The sequence below is a fragment of the Caretta caretta genome, chromosome 14, assembly GCF_965140235.1.
Source record: "Caretta caretta isolate rCarCar2 chromosome 14, rCarCar1.hap1, whole genome shotgun sequence".
NCBI classification, from domain to species: domain Eukaryota; kingdom Metazoa; phylum Chordata; order Testudines; family Cheloniidae; genus Caretta; species Caretta caretta.
Genome location: NC_134219.1, coordinates 29,185,857 through 29,207,818, shown reverse-complemented (window position 1 = coordinate 29,207,818; position 21,962 = coordinate 29,185,857). Strand labels below are relative to the sequence as shown.

General features: G+C 48.7%; 1 protein-coding gene and 1 non-coding gene across 2 annotated transcripts in view; both read right to left on the bottom strand.

Annotated features, from left to right (window-relative positions):
* The window catches only part of LOC125621808 (uncharacterized), a 69,341-nt gene extending 51,191 nt beyond the window's left edge, over positions 1–18,150 (bottom strand). Inside the window, 3 exon segments of the mRNA XM_075119712.1 lie at positions 11,103–11,298; positions 16,757–17,772; positions 18,038–18,150. Coding sequence (XP_074975813.1) covers positions 11,103–11,298; positions 16,757–17,772; positions 18,038–18,137 — 1,312 coding nt within the window. The 5' untranslated portion in view covers positions 18,138–18,150.
* Positions 18,151–18,305: 155 nt separating this feature from the next.
* On the bottom strand, positions 18,306–21,736 carry LOC125621809 (uncharacterized). The gene is made up of 3 exons (XR_012664941.1): positions 21,589–21,736; positions 20,633–20,719; positions 18,306–18,338 (listed from the first exon to the last, which is right to left on the bottom strand). It is a non-coding gene; the product is annotated as an uncharacterized LOC125621809 (transcript).
* Between the last annotated feature and the right edge of the window lie 226 nt (positions 21,737–21,962).

The window sequence follows — 21,962 nt, the reverse complement described above, 5'->3', positions numbered from 1 at the left end:
GCTTAGGCGATAAGGTGGCACATTTTGTGTTCTTTTGGTAGCCCATTATGGGTTCTGGGCAGAGTGTAAGTAAGGGGACCCCTTTGGCTGAAATTCTCGAGAATTGGGGGAATATTTCTGGCACCCATGGGTTAGGCAGGAAGAAAGCTGTTATTTTATGTAAGGTTGAGTGGCCAGCACTAACAACTCAAACATCTGTTGAATGGCCACCGGATGGGTCCTTTGCTGGGGATACATTAACAGCGCTTAGAAGGGGCTGGAGGACAAAGCTCCAGCCCAGATGGATTATTGGTATGTATGGGACAACTGGGCTTATGCGCGTGCGAAAGGACGTCCTCTTTCCTCCTCCTTTTCCTATCTATCTCAGGGGTCTTCAGCCCCGCTCTGTGCTATGCCTGTTTCTTCTCCTCCCCGGCGTGCTTCTGCCCCTCCCGTGGCTTACCCTCGGCTTTCTGACTTATGCCTATCATCTCCTTGCTCGCCACCCCCCTGCCCGTGCGGGCCCACCATTGACCCACCGGTTACTCTGCAAGCTCCCCTCATTCAGCAACCCCTTGTTACTCATGGTACGGACGGAAGTGAACGGTTTGCTTTTCCCTATGTTCACCGCCCTTTTGGCCCAGGCGATTTAGTAACATGGCAACAGCAGATGCCTTGCCTGCGTGACGATCCAGAGAAGGTTCTGCAAACCATTCAGTCTGTATTTACCGCATTTAATCCTACATGGGGTTATGTCCAGGTAATCCTGGACACACTTTTTACCCCTGACGAGAAATATTCCATTCTGGATGCTAATAGGCGCTGGGCAGGGGAGGACAGTACCCGGGCTTCTTGGCCCCTGACTGATCCCAACTGGAATCCTAATGCGCCTACTCAAATGGGCCTTTTAAAGGCGGGTAGAAACGGCCTTTTAGAAGCTGTATGTACAGCTGGTAGTAAAACGGCTAACTGGTCTAAAATTCGCGAATGTCGGCAAGAGCTTACTGAGCACCCCTCCGCCTTTTTGGCCCGGTTGTCCAAACAAGTTCGTGTATATGGGGGCGGTATAAACCCTGAGGCAGAGGGAAACCGTCCTATGATGGTCTCCTTTTATGTTGATCAGGCAGCATCAGATATAAAAAAATATTTTTCAAAGCATGTGCCCGATTGGCCAGGAAAACCCCTCCAGGAGGTTGTCCGCCTGGCCACCTTTGTGTTTAACGGCAGGGACGAGGAAAAAGCATGGGAAAAACGTAAACAGAAGAAGGAGGAGGTAAGTATATTAGCTGCTGCCTTGCAGGCTCCTTCGGGAAAACAGCATTGGCAAGGGCGCGGAGAGATGAGGAAAAAACGTAAACAGAAGAAGGAGGAGGTAAGTATGTTAGCTGCTGCCTTGCGGGCTCCTTCGGGAAAACAGCATTGGCAAGGGCGCGGAGAGATGAGGAAAAAACGTAAACAGAAGAAGGAGGAGGTAAGTATGTTAGCTGCTGCCTTGCAGGCTCCTTCGGGAAAACAGCATTGGCAAGGGCGCGGAGAGATGAGGAAAAAACGTAAACAGAAGAAGGAGGAGGTAAGTATGTTAGCTGCTGCCTTGCGGGCTCCTTCGGGAAAACAGCATTGGCAAGGGCGCGGAGAGATGAGGGGAAGGGGGCATGGACGGGGGACAGGAGGAGGGGGAGGTTGGGATAGAATGAGGGACGGGAATTGTAATTATTGTAAACAACCAGGGCACTGGAGGAGGGAGTGTCCCCTGCTTCCCCGAGGGGCTCCTTGGAAGAGCCAGGTAGAGGCTAATCCTTCTTTTCCCCCTAACGCCCCCCAGAACCTTGTTAACCCCCAGTGACTAGAGGCGGAGGTTTTGGGGACTTTGGGAGAGTTGGAATGGGACTTGGGATTACAGTCACAAATTTATTTGAAAGGTGGAGAACACCTTGTGCCTTTTCTGGTAGATACTGGGGCCACCCTCTGCACTTTAACTTTTGTTCCGGGCTCTCTGTCCGATACCAAGGTTTGGGTGCAGGGTATAGAAGGTAATCCCTGCCCGGCTCCTTTATCCTACCCTGTCCCTATCGAGCTTGGTTCTTTAAAGCTATCACATAGATTTGTTGTAATGCCGGAGGGCCCCGCGAACCTCCTCCGGCGGGATGTGCTGGGCAAATTGGGGGCACACATATATTGCACCCCCGAGGGGCTCCGCATGTCCGTCCCGGACTCGGCAGTTGCTTCTCTTATGGCATCGGTTACCCCTATTCCTGGTGTGCCCTATGAATTGTCCAGTGTTCCCCACACTTTGTGGAGCACAAATCCTACTGATGTGGGTCTTCTTAAATCAGCAGTTCCAGTGAGTCTGAAAACAGGGGGCGGACCGCCTCCATGTGTAAAACAATACCCCTTGCCGAGGGAGGCGGAAGAAGGCATCTCACTCCTTATTGACAGCTATTTGACTCAGGGGGTTTTAGTCCCCTGCAGTTCGCCCTGTAATACTCCCATTCTTCCAGTAAGGAAGCCTAAACCGGGACCAGACGGGCGTCCAGTCTATCAATTTGTTCAGGATCTACGGGCTATAAATGGTTATGCTATAGCCCCCCATCCAGTTGTCCCTGATCCGAGCACTATTCTAACTCTAATTCCTCAGTCAGCCACTTGCTTTACTGTCATAGATTTGTGTGCAGCATTTTTCAGTATCCCTTTGCACCCTGATTCTCAATATTTATTCGCATTTACCTGGAAGGGTCAGCAGCTAACATGGACGCATCTTCCCCAGGGGTTCTCAGGATCCCCTACTATTTTTTCCCGGATTCTCACCGAACATTTAAAAGACATTGTTTTGCCTAGTTCGTCTGTCCTGGTTCAGTATGTGGATGATTTGCTAATTGCTGCCTCAGATCATAACGCATGTTTAATTGACTCTGTTGTTTTGCTTACTGCATTAGCTAATAAGGGTCATCGTGCATCTCCTTCCAAGTTGCAGCTGTGCCTAGATCAGGTAATTTATTTGGGCTTTGTAATTAGGCCTGGGGAGCGTTTACTATCCCCTGATAGGGCGCGGGCAATCCAGGATTACCCGCGTCCGACTACAAAAAAGCAGTTACGGGCTTTCCTGGGGGCTGCAGGGTTCTGCCGACCCTGGGTTGTGGCTTTCGGGGAATTGGTAAAACCGTTAGTTCAAGCTACTACAACAGTGACCCTCGATCCTGTCTCCTGGACCCCGGAAATGGAAGATGCTTTTAAATCCATCAAAAAGGCTCTGATCTCTGCGCCCGCCTTGGGATTCCTGGATTACGGTAAACCATTTTCTCTTTTCACTCACGAACGGCAGGGAGTGGCTAGCGGCGTCCTTTTGCAATACCTGGGGGGTCGCCCACGCCCCGTAGCCTATTATTCAGTACAACTGGACCCTGTGATTCAGGGCTCTGTCTCCTGTGTACGGTCTGTTGCTGCTGCTGCTGCTGTCATGGTTGAACGGTCACGACCTATTGTTTTGGGGCACCCTCTGACTGTCTGGGTCCCTCTTGAGGTTGAAATTCTTTTAAAACAGCATTCTACACAGGCATTGTCTCCACAGCGGGCTCATAAATATGAACTAATCCTGTTGGCCGCTGTCAACGTTACTTTACGCCGCTGTAACGTCCTCAATCCAGCCACAATGCTACCCCTCCCAGAGGACGGCACCCCTCACCATGTATGCATGGATGTCGTCGTCATGCAGGATGGTAAGCCCCGCCCGGATTTAGCGGACTCCCCTTTAGTTGAGCCCGATTTACTTCTTTTCACAGATGGGTCCTCGTACTATTTAGATGGCCACCGGGTCTCGGGCTATTCGGTTACCTCTCAGGCAGACGTTATCGAGGCTGCCCCCCACCACCTTCCTTCAGCGCCCAGGGTGCAGAGTTACACGCGCTTACCAGGGCTTGCTTATTGTCTTCAGGGAAAACTGTTACCATTTATATGGACTCTAAGTATGCTTTTGGGGTTTGTCATGCTACAGGCCAGCTCTGGAAGCAACGAGGATTTTTAACCTCCTCAGGCACAAAAATCGCTAATGGCCCTCTAATCTCTGCCCTTTTGGAAGCTATTCAGGCCCCTCGTCAGGTGGCGGTGGTTCATTGTTATGCGCACAGGCAATCTAACAGTGTTGTATCTCAGGGCAATGCATTAGCTGATTCAGCCGCAAAGGCTGCAGCTCTACAGCCCCTTCTGGTTTCGGCTTCCCTCCCCCTGGATGTGTCCTTCCCACCTGCTGACTGGACACTGCTGTATGCTGACGTATCCTTGGAGGAGCTGCACGACTGGAAACGCTGGGAGGGATCTAAGGGCTCCGATAAGGTTTGGCAAATTGGGAACAAACCTATTCTCCCCCGTCGTTATCTACTCGCAGCTGCTCATTATTTTCATTCCCTGGGTCACGCTGGTATTCAGGGCACGGTGGCTGCCATACTAAAGTTCTGGGCAGCACCGCATGTTTATCCCGCGGTACAGCGAGTTCTTGGCTCCTGCCCTACTTGCCTGGCCTTCTCTGCTAAGACTCGGCTCGATGCCAACTCGAAAGGGGGAGACCCTGGGCAAACTTCCCGTTTCAGCGCTTGCAGATGGACTACGCAGAAATGCCTAAATGCTCAGGGTTTCACCACCTCTTTGTTACAGTGGACCAACTTTCCGGATGGCCTGAAGCAATACCAACCAGAAAGGCAGATGCAAGATCTGTGGTCAAGTTCTTAATGAAAGACATTGTACCCAGGTTTGGTGTCCCTGAAGTCATTGATTCAGATCGGGGCTCACACTTTACTGCAAAGATTTTGGAGGAACTGTACCGGTGCTTGGGGATTATTCGACAATTACACACCCCGTACCACCCCCAGTCTGCAGGTCAGGTGGAACGCATGAACCGAACAATAAAGACAATGGTAGCAAAGTTTTGTAAGGAAACTGGACTTAAGTGGCCAGAGGCCTTGCCTATAGTTTTATGGCATATAAGACGAACGCCACGCATGCCCCATGGCCTGTCCCCATTTGAGGTGCTGTTTGGGAGACCAGCTTTAGTCCCGGGAACTTATGTTCCTGTACATGCTAGCCTCTTGGATGGAGATGAAACTTTGGCCAGATACGTTGCTAGACTGCAAAAGGAGCTGACTGACAACCAGTCTGAAGCTCAGTTGTTTCAAACTGCACTCTTAGGGTTACAGGTTCATTCCTTTAAGCCAGGGGATTGGGTAATGGTAAAAAAGATCCCCCGCACCGACCCCCTGGAACCCCGGTGGGAGGGGCCGTACCAGGTTCTGTTATGTACTTATTCTGCTTTAAAAGTTGCAGGTAAAGGTTCCTGGATTCACCATAGCTACATCAAGTTGGTGACAGAACCCCCACCTGACCCTGGCGAGCCAGCAGATGAGCCACTTCACGAATGAACACTATAACCAACCCATGGACTGAGCTTTCCAGCTACTGGGACCTTGATAGCCCACCAAGACTTTTTGTGTTTCTGTTTATTGGACTTACATTGGGGGTAGTGTTTTTTGTATGGTACCGGGAGGATGTCGACATTGGTATGGTTTGCCTGGGGGGTCCTCTCCTTATTCCCAAGTCCAGTACAAGGATGGGAGAGCAATAGCTTCTTGAATTTAACCCGTGCTATCAAACAGAGTGTAAATCGAACGCAGTGTTGGATTTGTATTCATACCACCACATATTTAGGTCAGGGGGTCCCGTTGGTAGGGGTACCTATCCCCCTTAATCGAACACTCCAAACTAAGCTATGGGCAAACACTACATTTAACTGGAATGTTACAATCCAAATATGGTCTATTGATATGGTGGCCCAGGGTAATTATGCTTTATGTGTGTCATGACATAAGGGCATAGAAAATACAGTTTTTGTAGGGAATTTTGTGGGGTGCAAGGACACCACCCAAATCAGCTCTGGTGCGGGAGGCCCCTCTACCTACTCCAGAACCCCGTGGCCAGTCCCCGAGGGGTCTGGCTGGTATTGGTTATGCAATCACACAGCCTATAAGGTTCTCCCAGCAGGATGGTGTGGTACATGTACCTTAGGGGCTATAGTACCCGCCGTGACAGTACACCAGAACCTGACCCGGGGAGAGATCCGCAATCTAGTATGGAGGGACCGACGAAGTATTCCTTTAAACCCCCTTTCTTATCGGCCCAAAGGCTTTCACTCCTTTGTGCATTGGTTTCTGCCATGGTTGGGAGTAAGCGAGCTGGAAAAAGCTATAGTTAACATTTCAGCTGCTTTGGAATTAATAGCAAATGCTACTGCAGATGCTCTATCTGCCCTTCAAATTGAAGTCACTCAGCTATCCCAAACTACATTGCAAAACCGCCTAGCCCTGGATTATCTCCTTGCAAATCAAGGCGGGGTTTGTGCTCTGGTCAACTCAAGCTGTTGTGTTTTTGTAAATCAGCACCATAGGGTGGAAACTGACATCCACATCCTCAAGTCCTATTCCACCACATCAGCCTCGACACTACCAGTGCCGGATTCCAGGAGGTCTGGGACTGGCTCACCTCATGGCTACCGGATGTGGGGACTTGGGGACAGCGTATTTTGTATTTACTTTTTTTGACTGTTATTGTTTTTGCGTTATTTTTTGTATGCCTACAATGCTGCAGTATGTGCTGTCGGCAGTTGCTAACCATGCAGCGCGGTTACTCAGCCCCGATATAGCTTACTGACATACAAAAAAAAAGGGAGGACTGTTAAGGAAAGGTTAGCACATGTGACTCCATTTTGGTTTGGGGCCCACCATTGTTTAAATGCCAGCACATCATACACCAGGAGGAGTAATCCTTAGATACTGAATCCCTATGAAAATCCTCCTCCTTGTCTCCAGCCTATTGACTCCCAGTATCTGGTTTTTGTCAGTCTCTAACTCCCTGTCTCTTGGCCTTGATGTGAGGCCTCCCATCCTGATAATAAAAGTTACTGATGCATGGCTTTAGGACCATGCTGTGTAATTAACATACTGGTATAGCACGAGGAATGCACCAAGCAGGGATAGGTGGTAGATAAGACAAGGGTTTGTTTATTGGCTAAGGTTTCCGATGCACGAGGGCAACATGCTTTGCTAAAAGGTATATAACCTTTGTATAATCTGCATTCAGGGTCCCCTCCTGGCTAACAGGGGGGCACCACGCTCGAGCGTAATAAATTTAGTGTCTTTTGGGAACTCTGCAGTTGTGGACTTTATTTCTGTGCCTCAGCCTCGATTCGAACTGTGCGTGTCCTATCAGGTATAATTCGCAGCATTGGTGTGCATGTCCTATCAGGTATAATTCGCAGCACTTGTGTGCGTGTCCTACCAGGTGTAATTCGTAGCACTTGTGTGCGTGTCCTACCAGGTGTAATTCGTAACAGTAGTGATAATCAAGGTGGGCCATTTCCAGCAGTTGACAAAAACGTCTGAGGAACAGGGGGTGGGTGGGGGAGGGAATAAACATGGGGAAATAGTTTTACTTTGTGTAATGACCCATCCACTCCCAGTCTCTATTCAATCCTAAATTAATTGTATCCAGTTTGCAAATTAATTCCAATTCAGCAGTCTCTCGTTGGAGTCTGTTTTTGAAGTCCTTTTGTTGTAATATTGCGACTTGTAGGTCTGTAATCGAGTGACCAGAGATTGAAGTGTTCTCCGACTGGTTTATGAATGTTATAATTCTTGACATCTGATTTGTGTTCATTTATTCTTTTACATAGAGACTGTCCAGTTTTCCCAATGTACATGGCAGAGTGGCATTGCTGGCACATGATGGCATATATCACATTGGTAGATGTGTAGGTGAATGAGCCTCTGATAGTGTGGCTGATGTGATTAGGAGAAAGACATTATAGGAGATTGTATACTGCCTTTACTGAATATTTGAGAATCAAGTTGTACACAATGGCATGTGGAAAAACACTAAGGGCTAGACTGAGAGGCAAAATAACAGTTGCAAAAATGCAATCCCCATTGGTGGATTGACTCAAAACAAAGTTTTGACACTAGGCCAGAAATTCAGTCAGAGTGAAAGTCAGACGATCCAACAGAATAAACATCTGCTCCAAAAAAGAGGAGAAACCACATACCACACAACAGAACCACTAACCCAGGATCCTATCCTTGCAACAAAGCCCGTTGCCAACTCTGTCCACATATCTATTCAGGGGACACCATCATAGGGCCTAATCACATCAGCCACACTATCAGAGGCTCGTTCACCTGCACATCTCTCAATGTGATATATGCCATCATGTGCCAGCAATGCCCCTCTGCCAATGTACATTGACCAAACCGGACAGTCTCTATGTAAAAGAATAAATGGACACAAATCAGATGTCAAGAACTATAACATTCATAAACCAGTAGGAGAACACTTCAATCTCTCTGATCACTCGATTACAGACCTAAAAGTCGCAATATTACAACAAAAGGACTTCAAAAACAGACTCCAAAGACAGACTGCTGAATTGGAATTAATTTGCAAACTGGATGCAATTAACTTAGGATTGAATAGAGACGGGGAGTGGATGGGTCATTACACAAAGTAAAACTATTTTCCCATGGTCCCCCCCCCCCCCCCCCCTGTTCCTCAGAAGTTCTTGTCAAGTGCTGGAAATGGCCCACCTTGATTATCACTACAAAAGGTTTTCTCCTCCCCGCCCCTGCTGGTATTAGCTCATCTTAAGTGATCACTCTCCTTACAGTGTGTATGGTAACACCCATTGTTTCATGTTCTCTGTGTATATAAATCTCCCCACTGTATTTTCCATTTTATGCATCCGATGAAGTGAGCTGTAGCTGACGAAAGCTTATGCTCAAATAAATTTGTTAGTCTCTAAGGTGCCACAAGTACTCCTTTTCTTTTTGCGAATACAGACTAACATGGCTGCTACTCTGAAACCTGTCATTAAGTTAGGGAAAGGTTTAGCAACATTGTACAGTATCTCCCAACTAAAGGTATTTAAAGAGCCTCCAAAATTAGGTGAGGAAAACATATCACAGAGAAACATGGAAAAGGAAATTGCTGTGTATGAGACTGTGAAAACCTTAGAGGTAGGAGAAGTGGGTGGCAATGTATCTCACAAGCCTCACGACAGCCAAGTGGAGGTCACACACACGGAAGAGGAGGGGTGTGTAGTGTCAGGAGTTTCAAGCAGTCACCCAGGTAATTTTGATGACATGGTTATGGAGGATGATGAAGACAGAGAATGGTTTCTCAAAGGTATTGCTTACCACACAGTTGTTTTTAAAGAATTTGTTGACACACTTCCATTTATCAAGCGTGTCAATAGTTTCCATGTAGGAATGGAATGTTTGTTTGCAAAAATCTTTTCTCTATCTCTTTTGTCCACTACACCACACAAGAGAGGTGGGAGGCACAGCAACTTCTATCTAACACCTCCTGATAGGTCCAGAGGGGTGTAAAGATCTGCTGCTGAAATCAGAATTGTAGTTGGCCTATTTACTCTTGAGTTAACAGGGCAGGGGAAAGTTGAGAGGACAAACTGGAGGCACACAAGGTGATGTAACTTGCCAAATGTTACATAGCAAGTCAGTGGAAATCCTGGCTCCCATTCCCCTGTACTTTTCTTCAGAATCTCAAATTATAAAATTTCTGGATTTCCCTGGTAAATTCTCAAAAGGCCTGATCAGTGTAATCTCTCTGGTATATTCCCCCACTATATTTCCAGCAGCAGCAGCTATTATCTGGCAGTTTCATCAACTGAAACTCTCATCTTTCCAAATGTCACCTTGTGTGTATTTCATTTTGTGCTGAGGGAGAGAAGCCAGATGAAGCTAGGGAGTGTAACTGGGCTGGGCATGTGCAGAGTTTAGCAGAAAGCTCTTCTAACAAGAGAGAGATCTGTGTGATACTTCTTTACATCACATAGTCAGCTGCAGTATTCAGCGTTAGTTTCTTTTGCTCCTAATGAAAATAGCAGGGTAGGTTTGCTTATTGTGCTAGGCCAGGGGTTTTCAAACTATGCTTTGGGGCTTGTAAGGGAAAGCTGCTAGCTGGCCGCGAGACACTGTTTACCTGAGCGTCTACAGGTACTGCCCTTCGCAGCTCTCTTACCGATAATGGTAACAATTCACTATCTCTCTGCTGCAGGTTTCAAATGGCTACAGATAGCAGTCTCACATACCTGGGGTGTGAGAAATGGCAATCTGTAGGAATTAGCTTCATCTGCCCTCGGTGTTACAGGCAGCACATCCCTACAGATTGCAGGTTCATACACATATGTGTGTGTGTGAAAATGCTATCTGTAGGACCATGCTACCTGCAGCAGAAACAGGTCCAACTTGGCTAAAAATGGTATTTCAAGCGGTCTCACATGTAAAACCAACCTGATAGCTTTCTTTAACAGTGTAACAAGCCTACAAGCGGTAGATGTAGAGCTTGCCTTTGGTAAGGCTTTTGATACTGTCTCCCATGACCTTCTCATAAACAAACTGTGGAAATGAAACCTAGATGGACATAACGATAAATAAGATGGGCACGAGTGGGGTTCTCCAGGGATCAGTTCTGGATATGTTTCTATTCAAAATCTTAATGATTGAGATAATGGCATAGACGGTACACTTACAAAGTTTGTTAAAATTTAAGGTCTAGAAAACATGACCTATGAGGGCAGATTGAAAAAGGATAACAGGTTCCAAGTATGTACCAATAAAGTAGCATCTTTTTACAAAAACTGTTTCTTACAATCTGTACCCAGCGTTAACTGCTACAAGTAGCACATTTCTACAGGTGGCAATTTCACATACCCTGGGATGCAAGAAGCTGCTACCTGTAGGCACTTGCTACGTCAGGTAGCAGTGTCCTACAATAGCCCTTTCTTACAATCCACAGGGATCGGTAAGTGCTGGCGGTAGCGGAGTGGTCTCCTACACTACACCACAGGATGCATCCGATGAAGTGAGCTGTAGCTCAGGAAACCTTATGCTCAGATAAATTGGTTAGTCTCTAAGGTGCCACATGTCCTCCTTTTCTTTTTGCGAATACAGACTAACAGGGCTGCTACCCTGAAACCTACACTACACCGCCCCCCATTAGTCTCCTCCCTCTCCCCCGCCATTGTCCCACTCCAGGGGCGCTTGCTCTCCCGCAGCTGGATCAGTTCTTACCTGCAGGCTCCGGCTCAGAGGTTGGTGGCGGCAGAGCCGGGGGCTGACCCCGGGGCTGGTTCCAGCCCCCGCAGAAAGTCCCTTGGGGGCGGGGGGGGGGGGGGGTGATGAGTGCAGGTCTCTCCCAGCACAGACCCGCCAGGGAGCAGCAGCGGCTCAGCCCCGCTCCAGGCTCACAATGGAGGCGGCAACAACTTCAAACAGCTCGGATTAGAAGCAACTGCAATGCAGGAGCCGCGGTCTCTCATCCCTGTCATTACAGTTATTCATTATTATGATTATTTGCAAAGCAGAAGCACCTAGGAGTCCATATCTCTGCCTCCCCACTGCAAACACCAGACACAACCCACCGCTCTCAGCTGATCCAGCCCCTTCCTGTGCCCCTTGATACCAAGCCGGGCTGCAGCCCTCCCTGGGGCTGGGTGGGACAGGCTGTAAGCAATACCCAGAGCATCTGGCTGCAGAGATTAGGGGTTCCCTGGGGGAAAGTGGTGTATGACAAGAACTACAGCCCCCGACATCCCCCTGCTCACCCCCACAGGCTTCAGAACAATCAGATCCTCCCAAGGGGGTGGGGGTGGAGAGCTGTGCAGGAATCCGAGCATGCTTAGTAACATCTGCTGAAGCCTGCTGCCCTCACCTGCTCTCCGAATCTGCTCCCTGCTATACATGGGAGCTAAAGGGGGAGAGGAGAGATGCGCAGAATTTGTGCAGGGGGCAAGAAGGTGAAATAGGTGGAGTGCTTAATTGTCCCAGGGCTTGCCAGGGCTGAGCCCCGGCACCTCTGGGCTGGGCAGTTCTGAGCCCCGACACCTCTGGGCTTGGCAGTTCACAGACCTGATGAGGTTCAATAAGGATAAGTGCAGGGTCCTGCACTTAGGACGGAAAAACCCAATGCACAGCTACAGACTAGGGACCGAATGGCTAGGCAGCAGTTCTGCGGAAAAGGACCCAGGGGTGACAGTGGATGAGAAGCTGGATATGAGCCAGCAGTGTACCCTTGTTACCAAGAAGGCCAATGGCATTTTGGGATGTATAAGTAGGGGCATAGCGAGCAGATCGAGGGACGTGATCGTCCCCCTCTATTCGACATTGGTGAGGCCTCATCTGGAGTACTGTGTCCAGTTTTGGGTCCCACACTACAAGAAGGATGTGGATAAATTGGAGAGAGTCCAGCGAAGGGCAACAAAAATGATTAGGGGTCTGGAACACATGACTTATGAGGAGAGGCTGAGGGAACTGGGATTGTTTAGTCTGCGGAAGAGAAGAATGAGGGGGGATTTGATAGCTGCTTTCAACTACCTGAGAGGTGGTTCCAGAGAGGATGGTTCTAGACTATTCTCAGTGGTGGAAGAGGACAGGACAAGGAGTAATGGTCTCAAGTTGCAGTGGGGGAGGTTTAGGTTGGATATTAGGAAAAACTTTTTCACTAGGAGGGTGGTGAAACACTGGAATGCGTTGCCTAGGGAGGTGGTGGAATCTCCTTCCTTAGAAGTTTTTAAGGTCAGGCTTGACAAAGCCCTGGCTGGGATGATTAAATTGGGTATGGGTCCTGCTTTTGAGCAGGGGGTTGGACTAGATGACCTCCTGAGGTCCCTTCCAACCCTGATATTCTATGATTCTATGACCCGGCACCTCTGGGCTGGGCAGTTCAGAGCCCCAGTACCTTTGGGCTGGGCAGTTCTGAGCCCCGGCACCTCTGGGCTGGGCAGTTCTGAGCCCCGGCACCTCTGGGCTGGGCAGTTCAGAGCCCCGGCACCTCTGGGCTTGGCAGTTCAGAGGCCCGGCACCTTTGGGCTGGGCAGTTCTGAGCCCCGGCACCTCTCGGCTGGGCAGTTCACAGCCCCGGCACCTCTGGACTTTCTGGTTTCAGCCTTGCCTCCCCAGACGTCCGCAGCTACACTCCCTGTATTCGTCCCTCTTAACAATAACCCCCATGACTCCATGTAAGTCCCTGCACTGTTCCTGCATCCTCTGCCCAGCTTCTCATCTGAGGGCCCTCCTCCACAGTGCACCCCTCCGTGAGAAGGGTTGGGGAGAGAGAGCCTGTCTGTGCTGGACAGGCAGAGAGACAGGAAGCCCCTGAGTTAATAACATGCATGAGCTGCCACCTGCTCACTTTACAAATAAATTAACAGAAAGATCACACCAGGTCTGTTCAGACAGAGACGGCAATAGACACCACTGATGAAATTCTGGCCCCACTGAACTTGATGGGAGTTTTTAAACCGGCTTCAAGGGAGCCAGGATTTTACTCCAGATTACCAATCTGTTAGAGCTAAATTTTAGCAACTCAGCCAGGCTGCCTTTCAGATTGTCCACAGATTGAGTGTTCCACAGATAAGTGCTTTTGTGAACCTACCTCTAACCAGTACACCACACTGTCTTCCCAGAGCCAGGGATAGCATTCCCGATCTCCCGTTTTCTACTGCCACGGCTGATGCTGCTGGGTGTATCTATTTTCCAAATATCCATGTGAGGCTATGGCATGTTTCAGGAGGTGAGTGATGACACAGACCCCTTCACAGAAAATCCCTGCAGCTGATTGGTTATGGTGTCACAGCTAAATATGTCTGGTTGCTCTTGGTGCTGTTACTTTTGATAGTTTGTCCAGAAACATTGGGCTCCTTAACTGGGACCTCAGCACTGTTAAAGCAGATGAACTTCCCAAATGCATGGAACACATGATAGTCAAATGATACCAGGGTGTATGTGGGGAATGGGCATCAACCATGGGTCTTGCTGGGTGGTTCTTCATTTATCTGTGGTATTCGCCTCTGGCAGTGAGAGTCGGGTAAATACTTTGAACCCTATTCCTACCTGTTGGGGCTGGGCAAATCTGGGGCTGGAAATTTGGCTCCAGGATGAACCCCCCAGCAGGCCCCTGAAAATCCCCTACCTGAGTTGTCTCCACTGCAGCCACTGGGAGGAAGGGACAGTTGGGAGCTAAACATGAACGTTATGCTGCCACCTGTTGGGGTGAGAACGGGTTTTGGGGGACTTCAGAAGGGGCTTTCAGGGTTACAGTGACCAGCCAGCTTTCACGGAGCATGGTACATTTATTTTAGGACAAAAACATTACAGAGAACACATATCATAAAACAACCACCAGTCTGCGTGCATGCTAGCTTATCAGCCGTCTTCCACAGGGCGACCCTCTTAGGTTTCCAGTCCTTCCAGCAGGGTTTTGCCCTCTTGGCTACTAACTCATAATGAGGTATTTCAATCAGCTCAGGCTGGCCCTTTATACCACATGCTCCTTCTTTGACTCCTGGGCCTCTTGAACCTGGTCTGAGCCAGTCTATGCAATTCATCCCAGGAAGTGGTGCTGCTCTTGGGCTGTTTAACTGCCCTGGGATCTTCAGTAATTAACCACCACTGGATTTAGTTCTTGGAGAAGCTCAGTTATCCTCCCCCATGGGGCAATCATATAATCCCTACTTCCCAGAGGTACATATAACATTTAGAGATACAAAATGCCGATGGCACATATCATTGCAATAGTCTTTTAGGTTTCCATACTTCCAAGGTCTTGCATCTGTCACAGAGGGTGTTAGACTAAAGGCATCTCCTTTGGTCTCCTGCCACAGGATTAACTAAAAGCAATTCTTTCTTTCATCAGCCTCGGGATCTGAGTACCTGCGGTATTAATTCGATTGGAAATCGATGATCCAAAAAAACCCGGAAACAATACCATGATCAACTCCGTCTACGTTTAGTGAAGTTAGAATAGTTTTAGCCTCAGTTATATGTTTGTTTAATCTACATATTTGCTTGATTATATTTTCTAATAAAACCCATGCAAAGTACACAGCACTCGCTTGTTTTTTTTCAAATTGCAACATGGTCCAGAAACACAAAGAAGAAGGTAAATTAGCTGAGTTCTCTGACAGCTGCATGGCCCTCTCCTGAAATTAAACCTTTAGCCCTCACAAGAGACGTCAGCAGAAGGGCTGGGGAGTGATTCCTCCTCAGGAAGGAAACTGAACAGGTCTGGGGAACTTCTCCCCTGGCCCTAGAGCCCAAAAATGAAGGAAATTCCTGGGGGACCAGGACAGACCAGGAATGTTTTATTAGACATTAATTTGGGCAAAAAAGTAACCTACTGAGGTAAAAACATCAAAGAGACATAAAGACTCCCTGAAACTTGAAACAGACCCATGAGACCCCATCTCTCCCACCCTCTGTCCACAGAGGAAGGGAGAATCCCTTCCCAGGAAGCTATTTCAGGCATAATCCCCTGCCTGAAACATGGACAAGGGACTCAAGCTAACTCAGGAAAGCCGTCCTCCCAACAGAGAGAGCTGGGAAGGGACAGGAGAGTATCAGAGAATAATACAATACAGTAATAATAATAATAATAACAATAATAATGACATTTTCCCTCTCTTGGAACCTCTGTCCTCCTGAGCCACTGACCACACCATGATCAGCGACCCCTAACGCCTTCACACGGAGGTGGGCATCTGCTATTATCCCCATTGTAGAGATGGGAGGAATGGACCCACAGAGAGGAAAGGAAGTGAATGGACCAAGGTCGCACAAGGGGACACTAGCAGAATTGGGTATTGAATCCAAGAGCCGTGACTGCCAGGCTCTCTACCCTCACTCCACTCAGATTTGAGACTAGATCCCAGGAGTCCAGAGAACCAATAGCCTCTGCTCTACTACACCATACTGCCCACACCGAAACAGCAAAATCCTTTCGGGGGAATGTATTCCTATGAGTTCTCCGGTCTCTGTCCCCTGCCTCCCTGCAGCTGCAGAGACGTCAAATAAATTGAGCATCACTGACATCCTGTCACTTCAGATCAGCAGCTCTTGGTGTTTTATAACTAATTGTAAGCAGTTGTAAGCAGGACACAAGAAGTAATTCTTCCCCTCTATTCCATGCTGATTAGGCCCCAACTGGGCGCCACATTTCAGGAAAGATGTGGACAAATTCGAGAAAGTCCAGAGAAGAGCAACAAAAATGATTAAAGGTCTAGAAAACATGACCTATGAGGGAAGACTGAAAACATTGGGTTTGTTTAGTTTGGAAAAGAAAAGACTGAGAAGGGACATGAGAACAGGTTTCAAGCTTAAAAGGTTGTTACAAGGAGGAGGGAGAAAAATTGTTCTTCTTAACCTCTGAGGATGGGACACGAAGCAATTGGGCTTAAATTGCAGCAAGGGAGGTTTAGGTTGGACATTAGGAAAAACTTCCTAACTGTCAGGGTGGTTAAGCATTGGACTAAATTGCCTCGGAAGGTTGTGAAATCTCCATTACTGTCTAACCTGTTCTTAAAGATCTCCAAACACCTGTCAGGGATGGTTTAGAGATAATACTTGGTACTGCCATGAGTGCAGGGGATTGGACTAAATGACTTCTTGAGGTCACTTCCAGTCCTATGATTCTATAAACTACAGTCCTGCAGGGCCCCTCGCACAGAAATGTATCCCCACTGATACACCTGCTCCCCCAGACCCTGAAATGACTCATCTACCAAGTACCCAGTGTTTCTTCCTCCCCTTTCCCTCACCGACCACCCTCCACTGAAACCCAGACCAGCCACCAGTCTGCTTCCCCTGCCCAGACCATCCTCAGATGAAACATGCTTCCAGAGGGCTGAGATCCAGTGCCCCACAGGAAGAGCTCCCAAAACCTTCTATGCTGTGTGCACTTTCTGGTGGGACTTCAGCGAATCCTTCCCCTTGTAGCTTTTCCCACAGACAGAACATTTATAGGGTGTCTCTGCTGAATGGATTCTCTGATGTCTAAGGACTCCCCAGCTCTGACTGAAGCTTTTCCCACATTCAGAGCAGTTATAGGGCTTCTCTCCTGTGTGGATTCGTCGATGTCTAATAAGTTGGGAGCTGTTACTAAACCTTTTCCCGCAGTCGGGGCATTTATAGGATCTCTCTCCAATGTGGATTCTTTGATGTACGATGAGGCTGAATCTTTGTTTAAAGCTTTTCCCACAGTCGGGGCATTTATAGGGTGTCTCTCCTGTGTGGATTCTCTGGTGCGAAACCAGGTTTGAGCTCTGAGTGAAGCTTTTCCCGCACTCGGGGCATTTATAGGGCGTCTCTCCTGTGTGGAGTCTCCGGTGTTTACTAAGGTCTGAGCTCCGCTTGAAGCTCTTCCCGCAGTCGGGGCACGTATAGGGTCTCTCCCCTGTGTGGATTCGTCTATGTGAAATAAGGGATGAGAAATTAGCAAAGCATTTTCCACACTCAAGGCAGCTATAGGGCCTGTCTCCTGTGTGGACTGAGCGATGGGAAATAATGTCTGAGTTCAGCGTGAAGCTTTCCCCGCAGTCAGGGCATTTATAGGGTCTCTCTCTCGTGTGGATTCTCTGATGTACCAGAAGATTTGATATCTGAGCGAAGCTTTTCCCACACTCTGGGCAGTTATACAGTTTCTCTTTCGTGTGGACTCGTGGTTGGACCATGATTTCACTAGGATCCTCCAAACTTCTCCCTTGGCAAGTAGATTCATCCTTTCTCTTCCTTTGCTGGTTGCTCTTCTGCCTCTCTGACCTGCGCTGAGTCTCACCGCCTTCTTCTTGCTCAGGACTCAAGGAAACATCCCCTTTGGATTTTCCCGATACTGTCCCACATGGTTCCACTTGCTCAGGACCTTCCTGCTGTGGATTCTCCTCCTGTTTCTCACCCCCCGTCCCATCACCTGCTGGGAAAGAGAATCCAGACATGAAATGTTCTCTCTGCCATGGAGAAAGGAACCCTCAAAAAGGGGAATGGGAAAGGGGGGAACAAACCAAAATAACTGCTGGGGAGACTGAAAAATCAGGAGCCAAATCCCTCGCCAGAAGAGTGGAGGGGACCAATTTTGCCTCCACAGCCAATCTGAACACTTAATGGCAAGGGAGTGACTGCCTGGCCTCAGGGTGGATGGGAAGCCATAAGCAATACCTGCTGTGAGGATACGATACCTGCTGAGGACTTGGGTGAGATGAGGCAGAATACTGGGGCGTGCACAAAGCCTTTATGGGAATCCCAGCCACTCACTCCAGTGACCGATAATTTCTGCATCCGTTTCACCAACTCCTCACCTGTGTTCATGTTTTAAGGATCTCCCTTTCCTCAAAGCCTGGAGATTTGAGATTCACAGCTCTGCCTCTGGTTCCAGATAGGAAATCACATTACCTTTGGGAAACTGGAAAAATCTGCTCCACTGAAAGAGAAACAGGTGAGACCAGTATTACCTTTGGGAAACTGGAAAAATCTGCTCCACTGAAAGAGAAACAGGTGAGACCAGTTAGTTGGAGACAGCATCATTTACAGATGTCTCGAGTGGGTGGGAAAATATTCCTGGAGACCCTTAGTGGGGTCAGATGGTTCCTGAGAGATGGGCGGGTCCCACTGTAGACAATTTAGGGAGCGCCACACACTGGGGGATGTTCTGACTCTGGCATGGAAGTTGTGCCACCTCTTATACCTTTCTGAACCTGCCAAGACCAAAGCCCTATCCTGGCATGGACCCAATCCTGGGAAGAGAGGGACAGGCAAAATCTGTGCACCTTGGTTTAAAAACACAGCGAAGTACATACACCCCATCTGCCCCATTCCCTCCTACTTTAATATTGCTCTTAAACCAGAAAGTTTGGTCTCAGGAAACAGTTTCCAAAAGAAGCCCATGTAGAATGCAAGGAGCACAGGACACACTGTCTTGAAAACTACCTAAGGCAGGGTTCAAACACACAGTGCATGGGTCAGGGTCCATAACCACAGTATACCCCCGTCACTGCCTGGAAAGCCTCTGGCTTCAACCGTGCCCAGATCTTGCTGCACATGTGAATTTCACTCTGCTAAGTGCCTCACTTTGGAACATGCTGACCTGAAGTTCCAGACTCTAATGTTAATAACTTTTTCAATATGGCTTTCCTGAAAGGGCACTAGGTGCCATGTGCGAGCTGAGATAAACCCCAGGTGACTGAGATCAATTTGAGGAGGGGTTAGTGCCCTAGGTGTGCAAAGAAACATGGTAGCTGAATGAGACTTGGGGGGTTTTTCAGTAAAATATTGCTTTTTCAGGGGGGGTTACTCAGGAAATCCTTGCTCAAATGATCCCAGATTTGAACATTATCACTACCCCAGTACCCGTATGAGGCTCAGAAAATGTCAAGACAATCTTCAAATTGATTGTATCGCTCTCAGAATATAGTAGAGCCTCAGAGTTATGAACAGCAAAGTTATGAATAGACCGGTCAACCACACACCTCATCTGGAACTGGAAGCACACAATCAGATAGCAGCAGAGACCAAAAAAAAAAGGGAAATACAATACAGTGCTGTGTTAAATGTAAATTACTAAAAAAAATAAAGGGAAAGCAGCATTTTTCTTTTGCATAGTAAAGTTTCAAAACTGTATTAAAGTCAATGTTCAGTTGTAAACTTTTGAAAGAACAACCACAATGTTTTGTTCAGAGTTTCGAACAACTTCTGCTCCCGAGGTGTTTGTAACTCTGAGGTTCTACCATAGTCCACTGTTAAACAGAAAATGACGCTTTATCTTAACTACAGCAGAATTGTCGGTCTGCTATATTTCGGGTTAGTCGCATTCAATTTTCATTTTGTTACAATTCTGATGGATAATACTGATGTTTATTTTAAAGCACATTTTTAGATTTTTATCTATTTACATTTTTGCAGTGGTATGAAATGGGGGGGGGGAGGTGGTCAGGCAATTATTTAAAGACAGCAGATATTCAGATTCCAAAATGTAAAGCTTTCAAAACCGCTAAATTGTCAGCATCACAGGTCAGAACAGACATAGTAAATATCCTTCAATCAACAAATCAAGCCTTGTTTTACTGTACATTCACTAGTCTGTTTGTAACGAGCCTAATTCAAAAGGCTACGTCACTGGATTTTTCACTCTAATAAGTTTTCAAACTGCATTTTTCTTACTTTGGCTATTTGTAAATTTTGAGTATTATTGAGGGAAATATTTTTTCATTGGTTTGTGTCTGTGAAATAGATGTTTACTGACATTTATCAATAAATATGCAAGTCTTCCACCCCTAGCTATGTTGCTGTATAAAGGGGGAAAGAGACGGGCCCTGTTGTGGAATAGGGGATAGAAGCCATGTAACACCTCCCTGTCCCATCACCCCCTCTCCAGCCACTTCCCTGTATCCACCCTCATACTGTGTCATCCAGGATGTCCACAAAGCAAAAGACCCCCCTGCAGCAGCCAGTCTCAGAGCCTATGTCAACTGCGCTATGAGGCTAAATATAACAGTGTAGACATTCCAACTCAGACTAGAGCCCATGCTCTGAAACCTGGTGAGAGGGGAGGGCCTCAGCCCGAGCCTGAATGTCTACACCATGGGGAGCCCTGGAGTGTGAGCCCCAGTAGGTTGTCACAGGCTCTCAGACTCACTGCTGCAGGCATTTTTTGTGTGTGTAGACACACCCTGTGAGTCCAATCTGTCTCTTCCTACCATGCTGGCACCCCCGTGCCATCCCCCACCCATTCCGCACTCAGAACAGCCCCCAGAGCCCTTGCAGACGGTCCCATGTACCTTTCTTTTTCTCCGTCTGAGCTCGGTCCAGCTACAGTTATCTCAGGGTCCTGGCAAGCTCGTCTCTGGGGAGCGCTCTTAGCCAAGCTGTATACAAAAGAAGAGACTTGACTGCAATGCTGGAAAAATGTCTGGTGACTTCCCCACAGTACAGACCTGGCCCCAGACCTGAAGAAGAGCCCTGTGCAGCTCCAGCTCTTCTCTCTCCCCAACAGAAGTTGGTCCAATAAAAGATATCCCCTCCCCCACCTTGGCTCTCTAAACCCATAAAGACTTTCCCCAAATGCTAGAAAGGAACCCAACCAAAGGAGCCGCTCTAGGGGATCCCCCCAGCAGCGCTGAGGCCAGGCAGAGGCAGGAACTGGCTTTTCCTCTCCCTGCTCCTCCCCTTCTCCCCAGGGAAGTCAATCTGCCCGGGGTGCTGCAGGGAATGGGGCTGGGCAGGGCTGGGAGCCGGGAACCTCCTTCCCCGCTGATTGCTCCTGCTGCCCCTGCCAGTCTCTGCCCCTGTCTCCCTCCTGCCCCCTCCCCTCCCCTCGGGCTGGGAGACTCGGTCCCTGGCCCGGCCCGTTCACTCTCCCGGCTCCTGCAGGCGCTCAGGGGGGCAGAGCCTGGGGGGGTCAGGGAGGGCGGCAGCTCCGGGACTCGCAGACCCCCGGAGCAGAGCTGGGGCGAGGAGGGGCCGTTGGTGCAAAGTCACTTTCCCCCCCAGCCCCGGCCTTTCCCCCGGGTCTCTCCCCCACCTGCAGGCTCCGGCTCAGGGGCTGGTGTCGGCAGAGGCCGGGGCTGCCCCAGGGGCTGGTTCCAGCCCCCGGAGAAAGTCCTCCCGGCTGGGCACAGGGGGCGCTGGGGAAGGGCTCTCCCCGCACACACCCCGCTGGGCAGCGGCAGCGGCTCAGCCTGTCTCACAATGGAGGTAGCAGGCGCAGCTTCTTCCAGCAGCGGTGATCACTGACCGGTCAGGAGCCGCGCACTGTCTTGTCTTCTGCTGCGATCTCTGGGATTGTGGCAGCCTCTGGGAGCCCTAAACTCTCGCTGCTGCCAGCACCGGATGCAACCGCTCTCAGCTGAGCCAGCCGTTTCCTGTGCCCGTGGATACCAACCCGGGCGGCAGCAGCCTTCCTTCGGGACCAGCTGTAACCAAAGCCTAGAGCATCTCTTCGCAGGGAAAGAGGGGCGGGGGGAAATGAGGGTGTGAAATAGATTTAATAATTGTATTAAGATGATGTTAAAATTTTAAAAAATGGAACAGAGTTTAAGCATAGAAGTTTCTGGTTATCAAGGAATAACTTACCGATTATCAGGGGGTGCGAAGTTCCGTTTAGGATTT